General features: G+C 40.7%; 1 protein-coding gene across 3 annotated transcripts in view; it reads left to right on the forward strand.

Moving 5' to 3' along the window:
* slc2a9l2 (solute carrier family 2 member 9, like 2) overlaps positions 1 to 14729 on the forward strand; it is a 137847-nt gene that overhangs the window by 20652 nt on the left and 102466 nt on the right. For all 3 annotated transcript variants that reach the window (XM_035425052.1, XM_035425050.1, XM_035425051.1), the window contains exon 4: positions 1208 to 1368. In XM_035425052.1, the coding sequence (XP_035280943.1) occupies positions 1208 to 1368 (161 nt within the window). The remainder of the gene's footprint in view (positions 1 to 1207; positions 1369 to 14729) is intronic.

Genomic DNA, 14729 nt, shown 5'->3' on the forward strand with positions numbered 1-14729 from the left:
TCATTGTGAGGAATTACATTTTGCTCTCTGAAAGCAACTTGACTTTTATTTATTTTCTAGCAGATACATTATGAATCAGAAAAAGAGGTCAAAGCAATGCCAGTGTGAGGTATTTAGTTCTTTGACCTCCGTCTGAAATGTTTCCAGCCTTCAGTGTCTGCCAGAGCCAATGCTGTTGATGGTCTCTTCATAGATAAATTGAATAGCCATTAACATTCTATCTACGGCCCTCTCTAATTTATATTTAAATCAAGACGCTCTCTCTGTCTCGCTCAATTGCTATATCTAACTGTAATAACTGTGACAACAAACAACACTATAATAATAATAATAATAATAATTATTATTATTATTATTATTATTAATAATAGTATTATTGTCATTATTATTATTATTATTATTATTATTGTTATTATTATTATTATTATAGTTGTCAATAATAATAATAATAATAATAATAATTAATAATTATTTTATAACAATACACATATGTATTTATTTATTTATTACTAATAATGAATTAATATATAAAATTAATTCATTTGGTGGTCAACCATTGTCCCTCTGATTATGACAAGCAAAGATGTACTTTGATGCTATTGGAGAGATTTGCAGTTTCTTTTCATTATTGTGTGAATAAAAGAAAATCAGAAATAATTTTAAAAAAATAATTTGTCCTCATTTTTGAATATTTTAACAATGTAGGAGTATCTATCCCCCTCTCTCTCTTTCTCTCTCTCTCTCTCTCACTAATTCAATCTCCCTGCTGTCTGTTAGTAAGGTTACTTTTATCATTAAATTTTTTTGGAAAAGGCTTTTAACGCAGTTCACTCTGAGAAACTGAATTCTGAGTGGGGGGAGGCAGGGTCACCTCATACAATAAGCATGTTTAGAGCAGTTATTTCAGAGCCTTGGAAGATTGAGTTGTTGAAATGCAATGTTGAAATGTTCAGCAGAATACAATGCAAATGCAGTTTCTGCACCATACACCTACCACCTACCAGGGCTGTCTGTAATGTTCTCTGGTGACATGTGACTGTTTAGTTGAGTGTGTTTTTGTGGACATGTTAGATAGATAAAGGAGTATCAATAGTCAAACTGTATTTCTCCCTCCCGTCCACCCTCCCCCTTTTTCCTGTCCCACCCTCCCTCTTTCTCACCCCTTGCCTCCCCCCCTCTCTTCCCCTCCCTGTCTCTTTCTCTGCAGTATATTAAGTCCTTCTATAACAGGACATGGATGGATCGCTATGGTGAGCCTGCATACGGGGAGACGCTCACCCTGCTCTGGTCCATCACCGTCTCCATCTTCGCTATTGGGGGGCTGCTGGGGGCCCTCGTTGTTACCGTGCTCATAAAAGTCCTGGGCAGGCAAGTGGAGATCTCTTCACATTTGTTTCAATGCGTTCACCCCCTTCTTCTCAGTCGTGTCGGATTGCAATGCCCAATCATGTTTTTAACAGCAAGGCAACCTTGCTATTTATTCGGAAGAGCTCGAGCTACCGCACACCCCCATCACACGTCACGTTAGCTGTTGCTTCCTGTCACACCGCATTTTGCACGCAAGCATTATTGTGCGGGTCAACAGGCGTCTGATTGACCAGTAGGGAGCTCCATAATGTTTGGGACAAAACCTTTTTTTATTCTTCATTTGTCTCTGTACTCCACAATTGTAGATTTGAAATCAACCAATTCACAAATGGTTAAAGTGCAGATTCTCAGCCTATTTAAAATATATTTTTGGGGTTCACAATGTAGAAGTTACAGTGCTTTCCATACATAGTCCTCACTTTTCAGGGCACCATGATATTTGGGACAAATGGCATCACAAGTATTTATGATTAGTCAGGTATGTTCAATTTATTCCTTAGTGCAGGTATAAGAGATCTTTCAGTATTATGTCTTGATTCTAGGCTTTTGATTGCCTTTGGGGTCTGTTATTAGTGCTTGTCAACATGAGGATGAGAATTGTGTCAGTGAAAGTCAAGGAAGCCATTATGAGGCTAAGAAATAAGAAAAAACAGTCAGTCAGAGACATAGACCAAACCTTAGGCTTATGAAAATCAGCTGTTTGGAACATTGTTAAGAACAAAGAGAGCACTGGTGAGCTCAGTAATCTCAGTAAACGGCCTGGTAGGTGAAGGAAGGCCTCTACAGTTGATGGCCAAGGAATTCTCACCATGAAAAAAACACCAAACTCTGATCCGACAGATCAGAAACACTTCTGGAGACAGGCATGGATATCACTATTGTCTTTAGAAGACTTCATGAACAGAAGCTACACTGCAAGATGCAGACCACTAGTTAGATGCAAAAACAGGATGGTCAGGTAACAGTTTGCTAAGAAGTATTTTTAAAAAGGCATGCAGAGTTTTGGAAAAAGTTCTCGTGGACAAAAGAGACCAAGATTCACTTGTAGCTGAGTGATGGCAAGAGAGAAGTGTGGAGGGCAAAGGAACTTCCCAAGATCTAAAGCAAACCCTCCCTCATCTGTCAAACACGGTGGTGGGCCTGTACGGCTGCCACAGGTACTGGCTCACTTGTCTTCATTTGTGATGTAACTGCTGACAGCAGCCGCTGAAGTGTACTGAAGCATCTTACCAGCTCAGGTTCAAGCAAATGCCTCCACAATCACCGGACGGCACTTCATCCAACAACAAGACAATGTTCCCGAACACACTGCAAAAGTGACAAAGGAGTTTTTCAAAGCCAAAAACTTTTTTTCATTGACCATTCACCTGATCTAAATCCAATTGAACATGTGTATCATATGCTGAAGAGAAAAATTAAGGCAGCTAGCCCCCAAAACAAGCAGAAGCAGAAGATGGCTGTAGTTCAGACCTGGCAGAGCATCACCAGAGACAATACTCAGAATCTGGTGAGGTCAATGGGTCACAGACTTCAAGCAGTTGTTGCATGCAAAGGATATACAACAATGTACTAAAAATGATTACTTTCATTTACATAAAATCAATATGTCCAAAACATTATGGTGCTCTGAAAATTGGATGTTGTACTAAAAATGTGCTGTAAAAGCTGAGAATCTGCACTTTAACTTTTGATTAACAAGACCAGGTCAAAACCTAGTATATGGCTGGACCGAACCAGCCGACCAATGGTGTAACTTAATCAGTCAGTCACTCAGTCACAGACATGCGTGGTGTAACTTCATCACTCACTCAGTCACTCAGTCACAGACATTCATGTTTATAGGGCTGGCCCCGCTGTTACGATCCAGCCAAAAATCTAAAATTATGGAGTACAGAGCCAAATCAAGAAAAAAAAGCATTTGTCCCAAACATTGTGGGGCTCACTGTAGATTCACTCAGAATTTTTTCTTTCCTTCAATTTACCAACTTTTGAAAACTTTTTTTTTTAACTCCTAGAACACATCAGCCTTTTTTCAGTTCAGAAACGAATTCCAGTGACTGCTGAACTCGCCAAATTGGGGGTTTGAAGGAATAAAAACATTGTTTCTTTCAATTGTTAGTCAAAGTTAAATACAAGTATAATCCAGGCCTGTAAAACAATGATAACTTTATGTATTATTGATGCATTTTGTTTAGTCAACAGAAAGTTTTCATAAGTTGTAAGTTAAATGTTAATTGCTTAATGATTTGAAAGGTCCTGGTTGTGTGACCTTTCAGATCAGGACTAAATAATGATTTGTAAATATTGATCAATGGGGAATGGTCAATATTTGCTTCAGTGGAAGGACAAAGGTGCTTTTAGGGCAATGAAATAAAAATGAAAAAAATAAAAATAAAATGAAAATCATTAAGGAACTGACCTTGTAAGCTAAAGGTTGCAGGCTCGATTGCCAGGTAGGACACTGCAGTTGTACCCTTGAGCAAGGTACTTAACCTTAACCGCTTCATAAATTGATGCTATGTAAATAATGCTAAAGTTGTGTGAGTAGCTTTGGATAAGAACATCTGCTGAATGCCAATAATGTGATGTAATGTAATGGGAAGAGGTTTTCATTGCCAGAAAATCTTAACCACTGTTGGGAAGAGGTCTTTAACAACAGTTAAAGTGAGATTTTCCTGATGCTGGTTGGGAAGGTAACGGGTGAGTTCAGTAGGACAGTAGAAGTGAACACCACTCAGTCTGAATGCTGAAGTGGAGGACCTGGTGCCTTAATTATCCTTCAATATGTAATGGTGCTTCATTCTCGCTTAATAGGTGTAGACAAAAGGACCTGAATCCCTGATAAGAGTGATTGTGAACCTCTGGGCACCTCAGTGGAAAATAACAAAGGGCTTCCTATCAATCAAGAGAAGGGAAGTGACTCTGTTGGGAAGGGTGATATCCGAACAGTGCCTTCACACATACACAGACCGTGGGGCCCATCCATGCATTATAACAGTGCCTTTACACATACACAGACCGTGGGGCCCATCCATGCATTAGAACTGTGCTTTAACACATACACAGACCGTGAGGCCCATCCATGCATTAGAACTGTGCTTGAACACATACACAGACCGTGGGGCCCATCCATGCATTAGAACTGTGCTTTAACACATACACAGACCGTGGGGCCCATCCATGCATTAGAACTGTGCTTTAACACATACACAGACCGTGGGGCCCATCCATGGATTAGAACTGTGCTTTAGCACATACACAGACCGTGGGGCCCATCCATGCATTAGAACTGTGCTTTAACACATACACAGACCGTGGGGCCCATCCATGCATTATAACAGTGACCTTAACACATACACAGACCGTGGGGCCCATCCATGCATTGGAACTGTGCTTTAACACATACACAGACCGTGGGGCCCATCCATGCATTAGAACTGTGCTTTAACACATACACAGACCGTGGGGCCCATCCATACTTCAGAACAGTGCCTGAACAGGTACTAGACCAGAAAAGTGTAGGCCGTCCAACTTTCTTTCATTTTTAGACAAATGAAGTTGCTGTTGTGCAGATTCCATTAAAATTTAATGCATTGTCAGAATTCATATTGTTTGCTTTTAGAGAATGGCAAGATTACTGCCAAATGCTATCATCAGTGGCAAGATCATTTATCTCCTTAAATCCTCTGCCTCTTTTTAAATTTCAAATGAAATCACACACAAAAAACATAAAACTTCATACCCTTGGAAAACCTCAAAAATAAGCCTCCTTAATGATCAGCTAGTGAGCAGATATTGTCAGGATTACCTACGAAAATACAAATTGGCACCATCTTCTCTGCATTACCTCACTGTGGCCATTTAGAAGGAGGTACACTTGTTAACTACCTCCTAATGATGTGTTCTCCAGATCTGGTCCAGCAGGGAAATAAGGTGTGCCAATTGTTGTTTTAGCTTTAACCAGCTACTAAGTCAAACCCCCACACCCAAAAAAGGGTGAAGTGAGCTAACTGTGTTATCAATTAGATTTTATTGATCAGTGAACCAACAGGTCTGTGCAATCAGGGTTGGGAATCCCTATTGTAATACCTCTTTTGTCCAAACTAAAACTTGTTGATTACAATCAGGGTCCAAGCCTTGTTCTGTGTCATTGAACTATTGCCACTTAACAGAACTAAAAGGCTGAAGCCACACACCCTCTGACGAGATTGTCTGGCATCGTTCTCGCCTCCCACAACCGGCCTCTTTTGGGCGTGTTTTCTGTTTTTAAAATAGTGTTCCTTAAATGTTTATCAGTCGTATATTTTGAAAATCTTCTCTCCGCAAAAAGTCCTCCTTAATCGAACTGAATGTTGAATGGGGAAAATAAATTTTAAATCGAAGACGCTTGTTTCACATTTGCAGCTATACAAGCATGCCTTGCAGATGCGAAAAATCGGTTCCCATTGAAATGAGTGGAGGCGATTATGAAGTCGCTTCTTGTCGGAAGATGTATGGTTTCAGGGTAAGGTATGTCTTTGTCGCCTAGCTACTCTACGTACAGTATATGTGTACAGTCTTGAGTATATCAGACATTCCTTTTCCCTGATTGGCCGTTGCGATGAAAATGCCCTTCTCAGCTTGGCTTGCTACACTTTAGTAAATTTGCTTCAATAGTGGCCTAAATGCATATAGAAAGAAGGAGTGCTTTTAGTTCTGTTATCTCTCTGGAGTAATGGGGGGGGTGTGCTGTGTGGAGGGAGGAAATGGGGGGGGAGCATTATGAATGATACTATGGGACTCCCTCGGTCCCCAATCAGTTCCCCATTCATCATTTGCGCGTGGAGAGAGCTAGTCTGCTGTATATTATATCTTCAATACAACCAGAGGTCTCGGACAGGTTTCCCATTCCACTTAATTGCCAGTGACCTGTGCTGGCATCTGTTTAGCGCTAATTAAAGGCGTTCACAGATGAAGATGGATTGGCTCGGGAATTGCCTCTGGAACCTTCCGGAAAACCTGGCAATGCATTTCCCCTCCCCACACTCTCACACCACCTACGCCCTCTCAGCCCCCCCCCCCCCCCCAGGGGCAGACATCATCTCTGTAAAAAGCACATCACGTGGGGCATCCGTTCCGTGCTCCAATTTTGTGTGTGCTTGTCTGTATTTCCCTCTGCCAGGAACACGGACGCGACATGACACTTTTACAGTGTTGTGGCCACAGCCACAATTTGGGCAGATAGATGAAGGGCTGTTCCAATTTTGGACGATGATCACAACACCCCCCCCCCCATCCTCCACCCCCCCCGGTTTCACAATCACAATCTCACAGCCCCCCCCCCAGACTTGCGTTTAATGTTTACTGCAGTGGATGACACAACCCCCCCACAATCTCCACTCCAGACAGTAAAGATTCTCTATATTATCAGACATGAAACTAATGGGAAAACAATGGTTTATGGATCGAAGGCAATTATTTTACAGACATTTTAAAACTCTCTAGCGTATACTTACTGGCACTAAACACTTTTATTCCTTCCTAAACTACTGGGTTTTCCTGTAAAAAAAGAACATAATTGATAACTATTATTAAATTAGTTCATATCTGTTTTCATGATCATCACTGCTACCATCATTATGTTATGATTAGATCCCTTTATTGTCCTCAAGGGAAAAATTGTCATGGAAATTAAAGTGCTTGTTAAGAACATTTAGACATACACAATATAATAGAAACAACCTCCTCATGAAAAGCAGTATACAGTATACAGTAAGGACATCATCATTGTTAACCATCCATCCATTATTTAACCTGCTTATTCCTGGTCAGGGTCGCCTATCCCAGCATGCATTTGGCAAGAGGCAGGGAAATCTATCGCAGTGCAGACACACCATTCAGTGCCATCATGTTTTTGTTTTTTGTTTGTTTTCCCTCTCTAATCTAATTTGGGGAATGAGCAGCTGGCCCTAATTGGAGCCACGCCTTCCCACCGTCATACAGCCGAGCAGCTGTTCTCTGTGTGCAAACATACTGATTCCCAGGGATGACTCATCACCCTCCCTCCACATTTAAATGCCAAGCTATCTGTAGTTAGCCGTCTCTGATTAAAGAACATTGTGAACCGCGGCTTTGGCGGACTGCATTTTAACCCGTTCCGTGAGGACCACAGTCCAAGCTGTTTGCAGCGAAATGTCCAGCAATAGCTAGGCGCTGTCTTTATGCTGTGGGAAGGTTCGTACTGGATATCTAAATCTCGCTCAAGTCGAGTGTGTGACTGGCAGCTCCTTAATGTGAGTCACAGTTCAGAGGCTGTTTTTAAGAGCTGGAAATGGACTGATTTCATGAGGATTGGACCAACTCCTTTTGTGGAAATGGTTTTAAGCTTTTAATGTATTGCAAGGGGAGATAGGGAGAGGGGAGGAGAGAGAGGAAGACAGGGAGAGACGAGGAGAGAGAGGTAGAGAGAGACCCAGGATAGCCTTAATAACCTGCTCTACAGAATCATGTGGCCTTTGTGTGACACTATGATTTGTCCTGCCTGCTATTACACTATTACAATGTCAGCTATACAGTGACATTCACATTATAAATGAGAGCTTGACTGAACATGATGCTAATTATAATTCTAAAGCTCACCAAGTTCTTCTGTGACAGATACATGAAATTACAGGTTACTGTTCTGCTTGTTTTAAAGAGTTTGCGGTTTAATACCGCAAACTCTTGGGCTAGTTAATTTATCTCACATCACACGACCACCCTCATTCTCCATGGTAAATGGACCGCATTTATCCAAAGCGCTTTACAATTGATGCCTCTCATTCGCCAGAGCAGTTAGGGGTTAGGTGTCTTGCTCAAGGACACTTCGACACGCCCAGGGCGGGGTTTGAACCGGCAACCCCCCGACTGCCAGACAATCGGTCTTACCTCCTGAGCTATGCCGCCCCATGCCTTGTCCTTTCAGCTGTGTCCGGGGGTTTTAATCTTTTGAAGAGAAGGTTTCTTGGAATGTTTTATTCAAAATTAAGTCAGTGTTCTAGTCCTCCATTGTTTTCAAATACAAGTAGTGATTGTTACATCAGCATTACAATGTTCAAATAAGAAGATTATGATCACATACTTGTGATCTTACACCTTAAAGGGTTAACTACCCGAGCAGAGCATCTCCAGTGTATCGCTCTGAAGGGTACGCATAGCTTCTCATTTCGGCTGCATTTTGTTGCCGTGGCCGTGGCGACGAGGGGTAATTTGAACTGTGAATCATAGGGGTCTTGGTTCATTTCCTCCTTGCAAATGAAATTTCAGAAAGAGCATGTTAAGATCAAGAGGTTGTGCTCACAGGCCCCAGCGTTACTGTGCCAGACTGCTGTTTTATTCTACTGCTGGGTTTCAGTACAAGTTCTCCCTAGATTTCACAAGACAAGTACTGTCTGCTTTTGTGTTTAATAATGAACTCAAGGTGACACACAGTCTCTTTGGTCCCCTCTCTCTCTCTCTTTCTCTCTCTCTCTCTTCCAATCTGGCATTCAGGCACATGCATTGTTCATGAATAAAGCTGTGGTTGTCTTTCTAAAGGGAGAATGCTTTGTTAATTGTGTAATTGTGAATTATGTTCTTCTTCATGTTGTTTACGTGCAAGTGCTGCCATTGTCTGTGCCTTTTATTCATGTTATGGTGTCCAGATTTCCCCCTTTCATTCCCATTGAGTCGCTGGAGCAAGAGCTGTGGCACTTTGGGAAATTTGCCAGCCTCTGTCAAACTAAAGGCGTGGAGTGTTAGAACAAAAACTTAAAAATGCCCGTACTCTTCAAAGTGTATAGGTTCCTTGATTCTTCAACTCAGGATTTAGAAGTTTTGTTCAGACGGGCATTATATGGCTTGTGCGAGTTCAGGCAGCATGAAATGCTTTTAACGTGGTGATGTTAGTCACAAGCGTTTCGCCTGTCTACATTGACAGTGGACTGAGGGGAACACGGGTGTCCCGCCTCCCTTCGCTGACCCTGGTAAGGGGACGAGTGCACAGGGAGAACATGTAAGAAAAACATGCAGACTTCCTCTGCCATCGATGAGACTGTCTCTCGCTCAACAGCACCAGAGCAACCGTCGGGGGAAGCACAGACAGAACCCGGACGAGGAGATTACCAAAGCAGGGAGTGGTGCTGTAGCTAATAGTAATGAGACTGTGGCTGTGAGCGCACAGGAAGAGGGGATTGTTGAGCCCAGTCAGAGAGAACAGAACAGGCCGGTGGGGTTTATGTGGGAAAGGAGTTGATTGTCGCTGCTAGTCAGGAAAGAAACGAAGATGATGAAACAGATTACGATTCAGAATCTAACGGCATATCAGTTTTAGAGCGATCGCATCAAAGTCACAATTTATGCACATCGGATCAGATAAATGATTTTCATAATGAAACATTTGGAAAATAAGTTAATGTGAGTGATTATTTTCCTGACACTGCCAAGTTCATTAAATCAGTTCCTATGCTGCAGAAGCTTGTCGGTCTTGGTTTATGGATAAGAAGAAATGCTTTCAGTTAGGAGAGCATGTCACTGCATTCAGAAAAGGGGCCATGACCAGGAAGGAGAAGACTGTTAAAAAAAGCAAAGAACAAAAAAGTAATAAAAATTAATAATGATCATGCATTGCAGGGTGTTGTCTCTTTCCTGTTTTTTTTGTTTTGTTTTGTTTTGTTTTTTCACTGAATTTTCTATATAAGCATGGCTGAAGCGTATATGTGTAAGGTCTAAGGGTGCGGTCTTTAACATCAATGGTAGGAGAGATAGCCTGAAAAGAACTCTGGTTTCTAGCGTGTGTGTGCAGAAAAGATTAGATTAAGTTTTATTGAAAGAAACTGTTATTTTAATAATAACTTAGACTGGGGCTTTTGGTGGAAGGGTAAATATATCCTAAGCCATGGGACTAATTTCAGTGCAGGGGTAGCCAGTGCTATCTACTTCTGAAATAGTGAGGGGAAGAGTAGTCTCAGTGAAGGCACATTTCTGGTACTGTTTTTTGCTTTATATGCTCCTAATGAGTGTAATGTGATCAGAGTGAGTGTGTTGTAATGGGAGATAATTGAAAGTGCACTGTCATCTATTTCTTTATCTAGTTTAACATCTTAGCTGGAATGAATTAATGCTTGGAGAACTGAATATCCATCTGTTAGGCAAAATACTTTTCAATGTGTTAGATAGTAGGATGAATGCAGAAAGGCTTAATGTGTTTTATCTTTCACAGGCTTTTGATGCAAGATTAATGAACAGTTTTATTTATCCTGTTCATACCACAGATCATCATTTAATTACCATTGAGTTATGTCTCATCTCTTCTGTGAAACCATACTCCTATTGACATTTTATCACCAAACGGCTGCCAGACAATGATTTTAAAAATGTGTGTGTGTGTGTGTGTGCGCGTGTGTGTGCACGTGCATGTGTGTGTGTGTGTGTGTGTGTGTTTGTGTGTTTGTGTGTGTTTGAATGGAGGACTGCTGCAAGACAAAAGAAAGACAGAGGAATGTGATAAAAAGCGTGCTGCAGAACTTCTTCAGAGGCTGCCTCAGGTGGGGTGTGGAGATTGGGATGCTGTGGAGACTGAGGTCAGTCTGTAGGAGCTAAAAAAATACGGTTGCACAGCTGGCTTCAGGTCAAGCACCTGGGATAGATGGTCCTCCTGCAGAATTTTAAAAACACTTTTGGCAGTATCCGGAAGCTGATTTTCAGGAAGTGATGCTTGATTGTGTTAAAAAGCGTTCATTACCAGCTTCCTTTTGTAGTGCAGCCCTTTCCTTGCTTCCAGTGACAGGAGATTTGGCATTATTAAAGAACTGGCAGGCTGTGGCCTCTTTTGTGTTGTGACTATGAACTGTGTTCCAAGATACTGACAAACAGGTTAAATTACTTCCTGGGTATTCTAGTTCAAAAGTATCAATTGCATTGTATTCCAGGTAAATCCATTATGGACAACCTCTTTCTCATGCATGATGTATTTGATGTATGTATGTTGAGGTTTCCATTTGAACTCTGGACTGAGAGAAGGCTTTTGATCATGTTTGTCACGGTTTTATGTTTTGTACATTACAAGCCTTTGGTTTTGGGGAGGGTTTTTGTTTATTTGTGGGTTTATTGTATTGAGCTGGCCTATTTCAGTTCAGAGAGGTATTAGACAGGGCTATCCCATTTCGGGACAGCTATATTCTATAGCCATAGAACCCTTTTTATGTAGGCAGGAAAGAATAAGCACAGCAGTATAGTATAATGGGTTAGGAACTGGCCTTGTAACCTAAATTACAATGCTGTTGTACCCTTGAGCAAGGTTCAACTTCCATTATTTATAACTATTCATACAGATCTGTAGCAGTGCTTTACAGATATACGAAAACAAAATAAAACCATAACATAACATAAAACAGGGATACACAATACATCATTTATGGAAAAACTCCCCCTCCATGCCTTCTCCCCACCGCGAATCTAATAAAACAGATTTTTTTTTAAAGATAATAAAAAAGCCAATAAGTTCAAATTAACAGGGTTAAAGGAAGTAAAATAAAAGCATTAATTGTATGCCTTAAGTTGTGATTTAAAAAGTGGGACTGAGGGAGAGTCTATGATTTGTGTTCCACAGTTATGGGGCATAGGAACTAAAAGCAGCCTGCCTCCTAATTTTAAAACAAACTTTTGGGACATAGAATTGTTCAGCATTTGATGACCGTAATGCTCTCTCTGGTTGGTGAGGTAAAATCATCTCTTGTATGTATTCAGGTGCCATCCCATGTTTTGCTTTAAAAACCAACAGCAAAATTTAAAAATTAATTCTAAAACTAATTGGAAGCCAGCGCAAGGATTTGAGTACAGGTGTAATGTGATCATACATTGTAATCCTTGTCAAAACCCTGGCTGCTGAATTTTGGAAAAGAACCTGAGAATTATGTTTGCATTACGTCAGTATAAATCCGGATATACAAATGGATGCAATGTAAATTCTGTAGGATATCTTGTCTTTAGGTTATCATCTTTGAGAAATGGACAATATCATTTGTATGACCATAGGAATATATCTGTTTTCTCTCTCTGCTGCCTCTCCCCACTCTCCGCTCCACAAAGATGGAAGGAAACATCCTTGGGACAATAAGCCATGTTACAAGTCTCATCTTTATACAAGTCTGGGATGTCCTGGAGTGCCGTCTCGACTATGAAAGATTTATGACTTTATCACCTCTGGGATTTTAATCAATCAAAGAGACACAGGATAACATATTGGGAGACCCTGCGTGGCTATATGCTGCACAAAGATCCATATTCCTTTTAAGTTTGAATGCAATCTGTGACGTTTAATTGAAATTTGTTGAAAATATTAATGTGTAGATAGCTAATGGTTCTTGAGGCCTGCTAGCTGAAATCTTTAAATAATTAAATTATTATAATCATTATTATTTTAAATAATTACTTTAAATTAATAGTTGAAAGTTTTTTAGAACCAGTTCCAGTTTTAAGTGGAAACCAACGTGGTATGATTTAGTTTTATGACATATTTTGCCTGAAGGAGATAACAAAATAAATCGACTAAATTTATTTTGGATAAGTGAGGGGTTTAAAACCACCAATAGTTGTGCCTGTCTATGCGGATGATGTCAACATCTTTATTAAGGATCAAGATGATGTTGTGACTTTAGTGATGTGTTTTGATGCGTTTGATATGTTTGTTATAACTGGGAGAATAGTGAAGCCTCGCAGGTGGGGCATTGGCAGGGGAGGATGGCCCCTACTCTGCCGGTGGATCTTAGATGGTGAAGGAGACAAATGAAAGCCCTTCGGGTATTTTTTGGCTCTGAGGAATTTCAGAAACAAAACCGTGAGGGTATAGTAGAGAAAGTGTGTGCCAGGTTGTCAAAATGGAACTGCTACCACAATTGTCATACAGGAGAAGGGGTCTGGTTGGTCAACTTGGCTTCATGGTAGAGACGTATTGTATTGCCTCCACCAAGGGTTTTATTGAAGAGGTTCAGAGGAGCTTTGTGAACTTTTTCTGGTCTGGACAGCACTGGATTTGGGCAGCTGCTTTGTATTTACCAGTACATGAGGCAAGGCAAGGACCCATGGATATTTCTTCAATGGTGATGGTATTTAGAGTGCAAGCAGCACAGAGACTTCTTTATCATTCTGGCCTGAGCTGGCTGGATACAGCTCACCTGCCTCTGCTTCTGGTTCATTAACGCTACTAGTCTGTCCTCTGCCAGCGTACGGTCATGTCTGTGTTGCACGGGATGTGTGAAGCTGGGTAATTTAATGAGGAACACTCGGACTGGCGTGGCGGCTCTCGATGAGATGGCAGATAGAAGGTCCTCTAGACTGCTGCGTGTGGTCTTGGAGGAAGTCTGTGCCTCCGTGCCAGGTTCTCTAAGAGCGCTGACTGTAAATCAACTCTTTCTGACCAATGGGATGATGAGTGTGAGTTCAGTTTCCCCTCCCTTACCATTTTCCCCTGCAACAGAGGAGTGGGCAGGATGAGGGAGATTTTCTGTTCTTTACAACCCAAAAGTTGGGAAAGTTTGAAACTGTATGTAAAGGTACACAATAAGATGTCCAGTGTTAATTCAACATTTCTTCTCACATTCCAGTTTGGGACTAAATGTCATCTGTTAAGACTTGAAGTGAGTTCCCCTTCACTGTAAAGCACTTTGAACATTCGGAAAAGTGCTATATAAATGTAAGGATATTATATATATATATATATATATATATATATATATATATATATATATATATATATATATATATATATATATATTCAGTGGAGAATAGTACATGGGGCAAAAGCTATGAACAGACGTCTGATGCACATGGATCTTGATACTTGGAGGAGTGTCCTTTCTGTTCTGCAACATAGTTTCTGTCGGATTTATTTATTGAGTGCCCAAGGTTAAGGTTTTGATTTAGTCTTTTAGAAAGATGGTTTCAAGGGTTGGGGGAAAAGTTTACCCTTGAAATGTTTATTTGCAGTCCTAAGTGTAAAGTAAGGAAGAAGTCTGTGCATGACATGTGTATACCCAGTTATGATGCTGACATGGATGCTGGCAGCTAGACATTTTTGCCTACTTGGGGCCATAGTTTATGTGCTATGTAAGTTCAAGATGAAATGGTGTGTATTTATTTTGACTTTTGAAAATAGTTTGAGAGCCTGGGTTAATGTAATTTAATTTCTGAATGCATTTCTTATGTACATGAGTTGACTTGTACCCAAGGAAGACATTTTTAAAGGCATTTTCAAATTCTCTCTCTCTCTCTCTCTCTCTCTCTCTAAAATCATAGGTTTAAGACTAGGGTTTGAAAAGAAGGCTGATCTACCATTTGATTTGTAGGGTTGTGTTTAAGGAGCTGCA

Source organism: Anguilla anguilla, chromosome 7, assembly GCF_013347855.1.
Source record: "Anguilla anguilla isolate fAngAng1 chromosome 7, fAngAng1.pri, whole genome shotgun sequence".
Classification (NCBI taxonomy): Eukaryota; Metazoa; Chordata; class Actinopteri; order Anguilliformes; family Anguillidae; genus Anguilla; species Anguilla anguilla.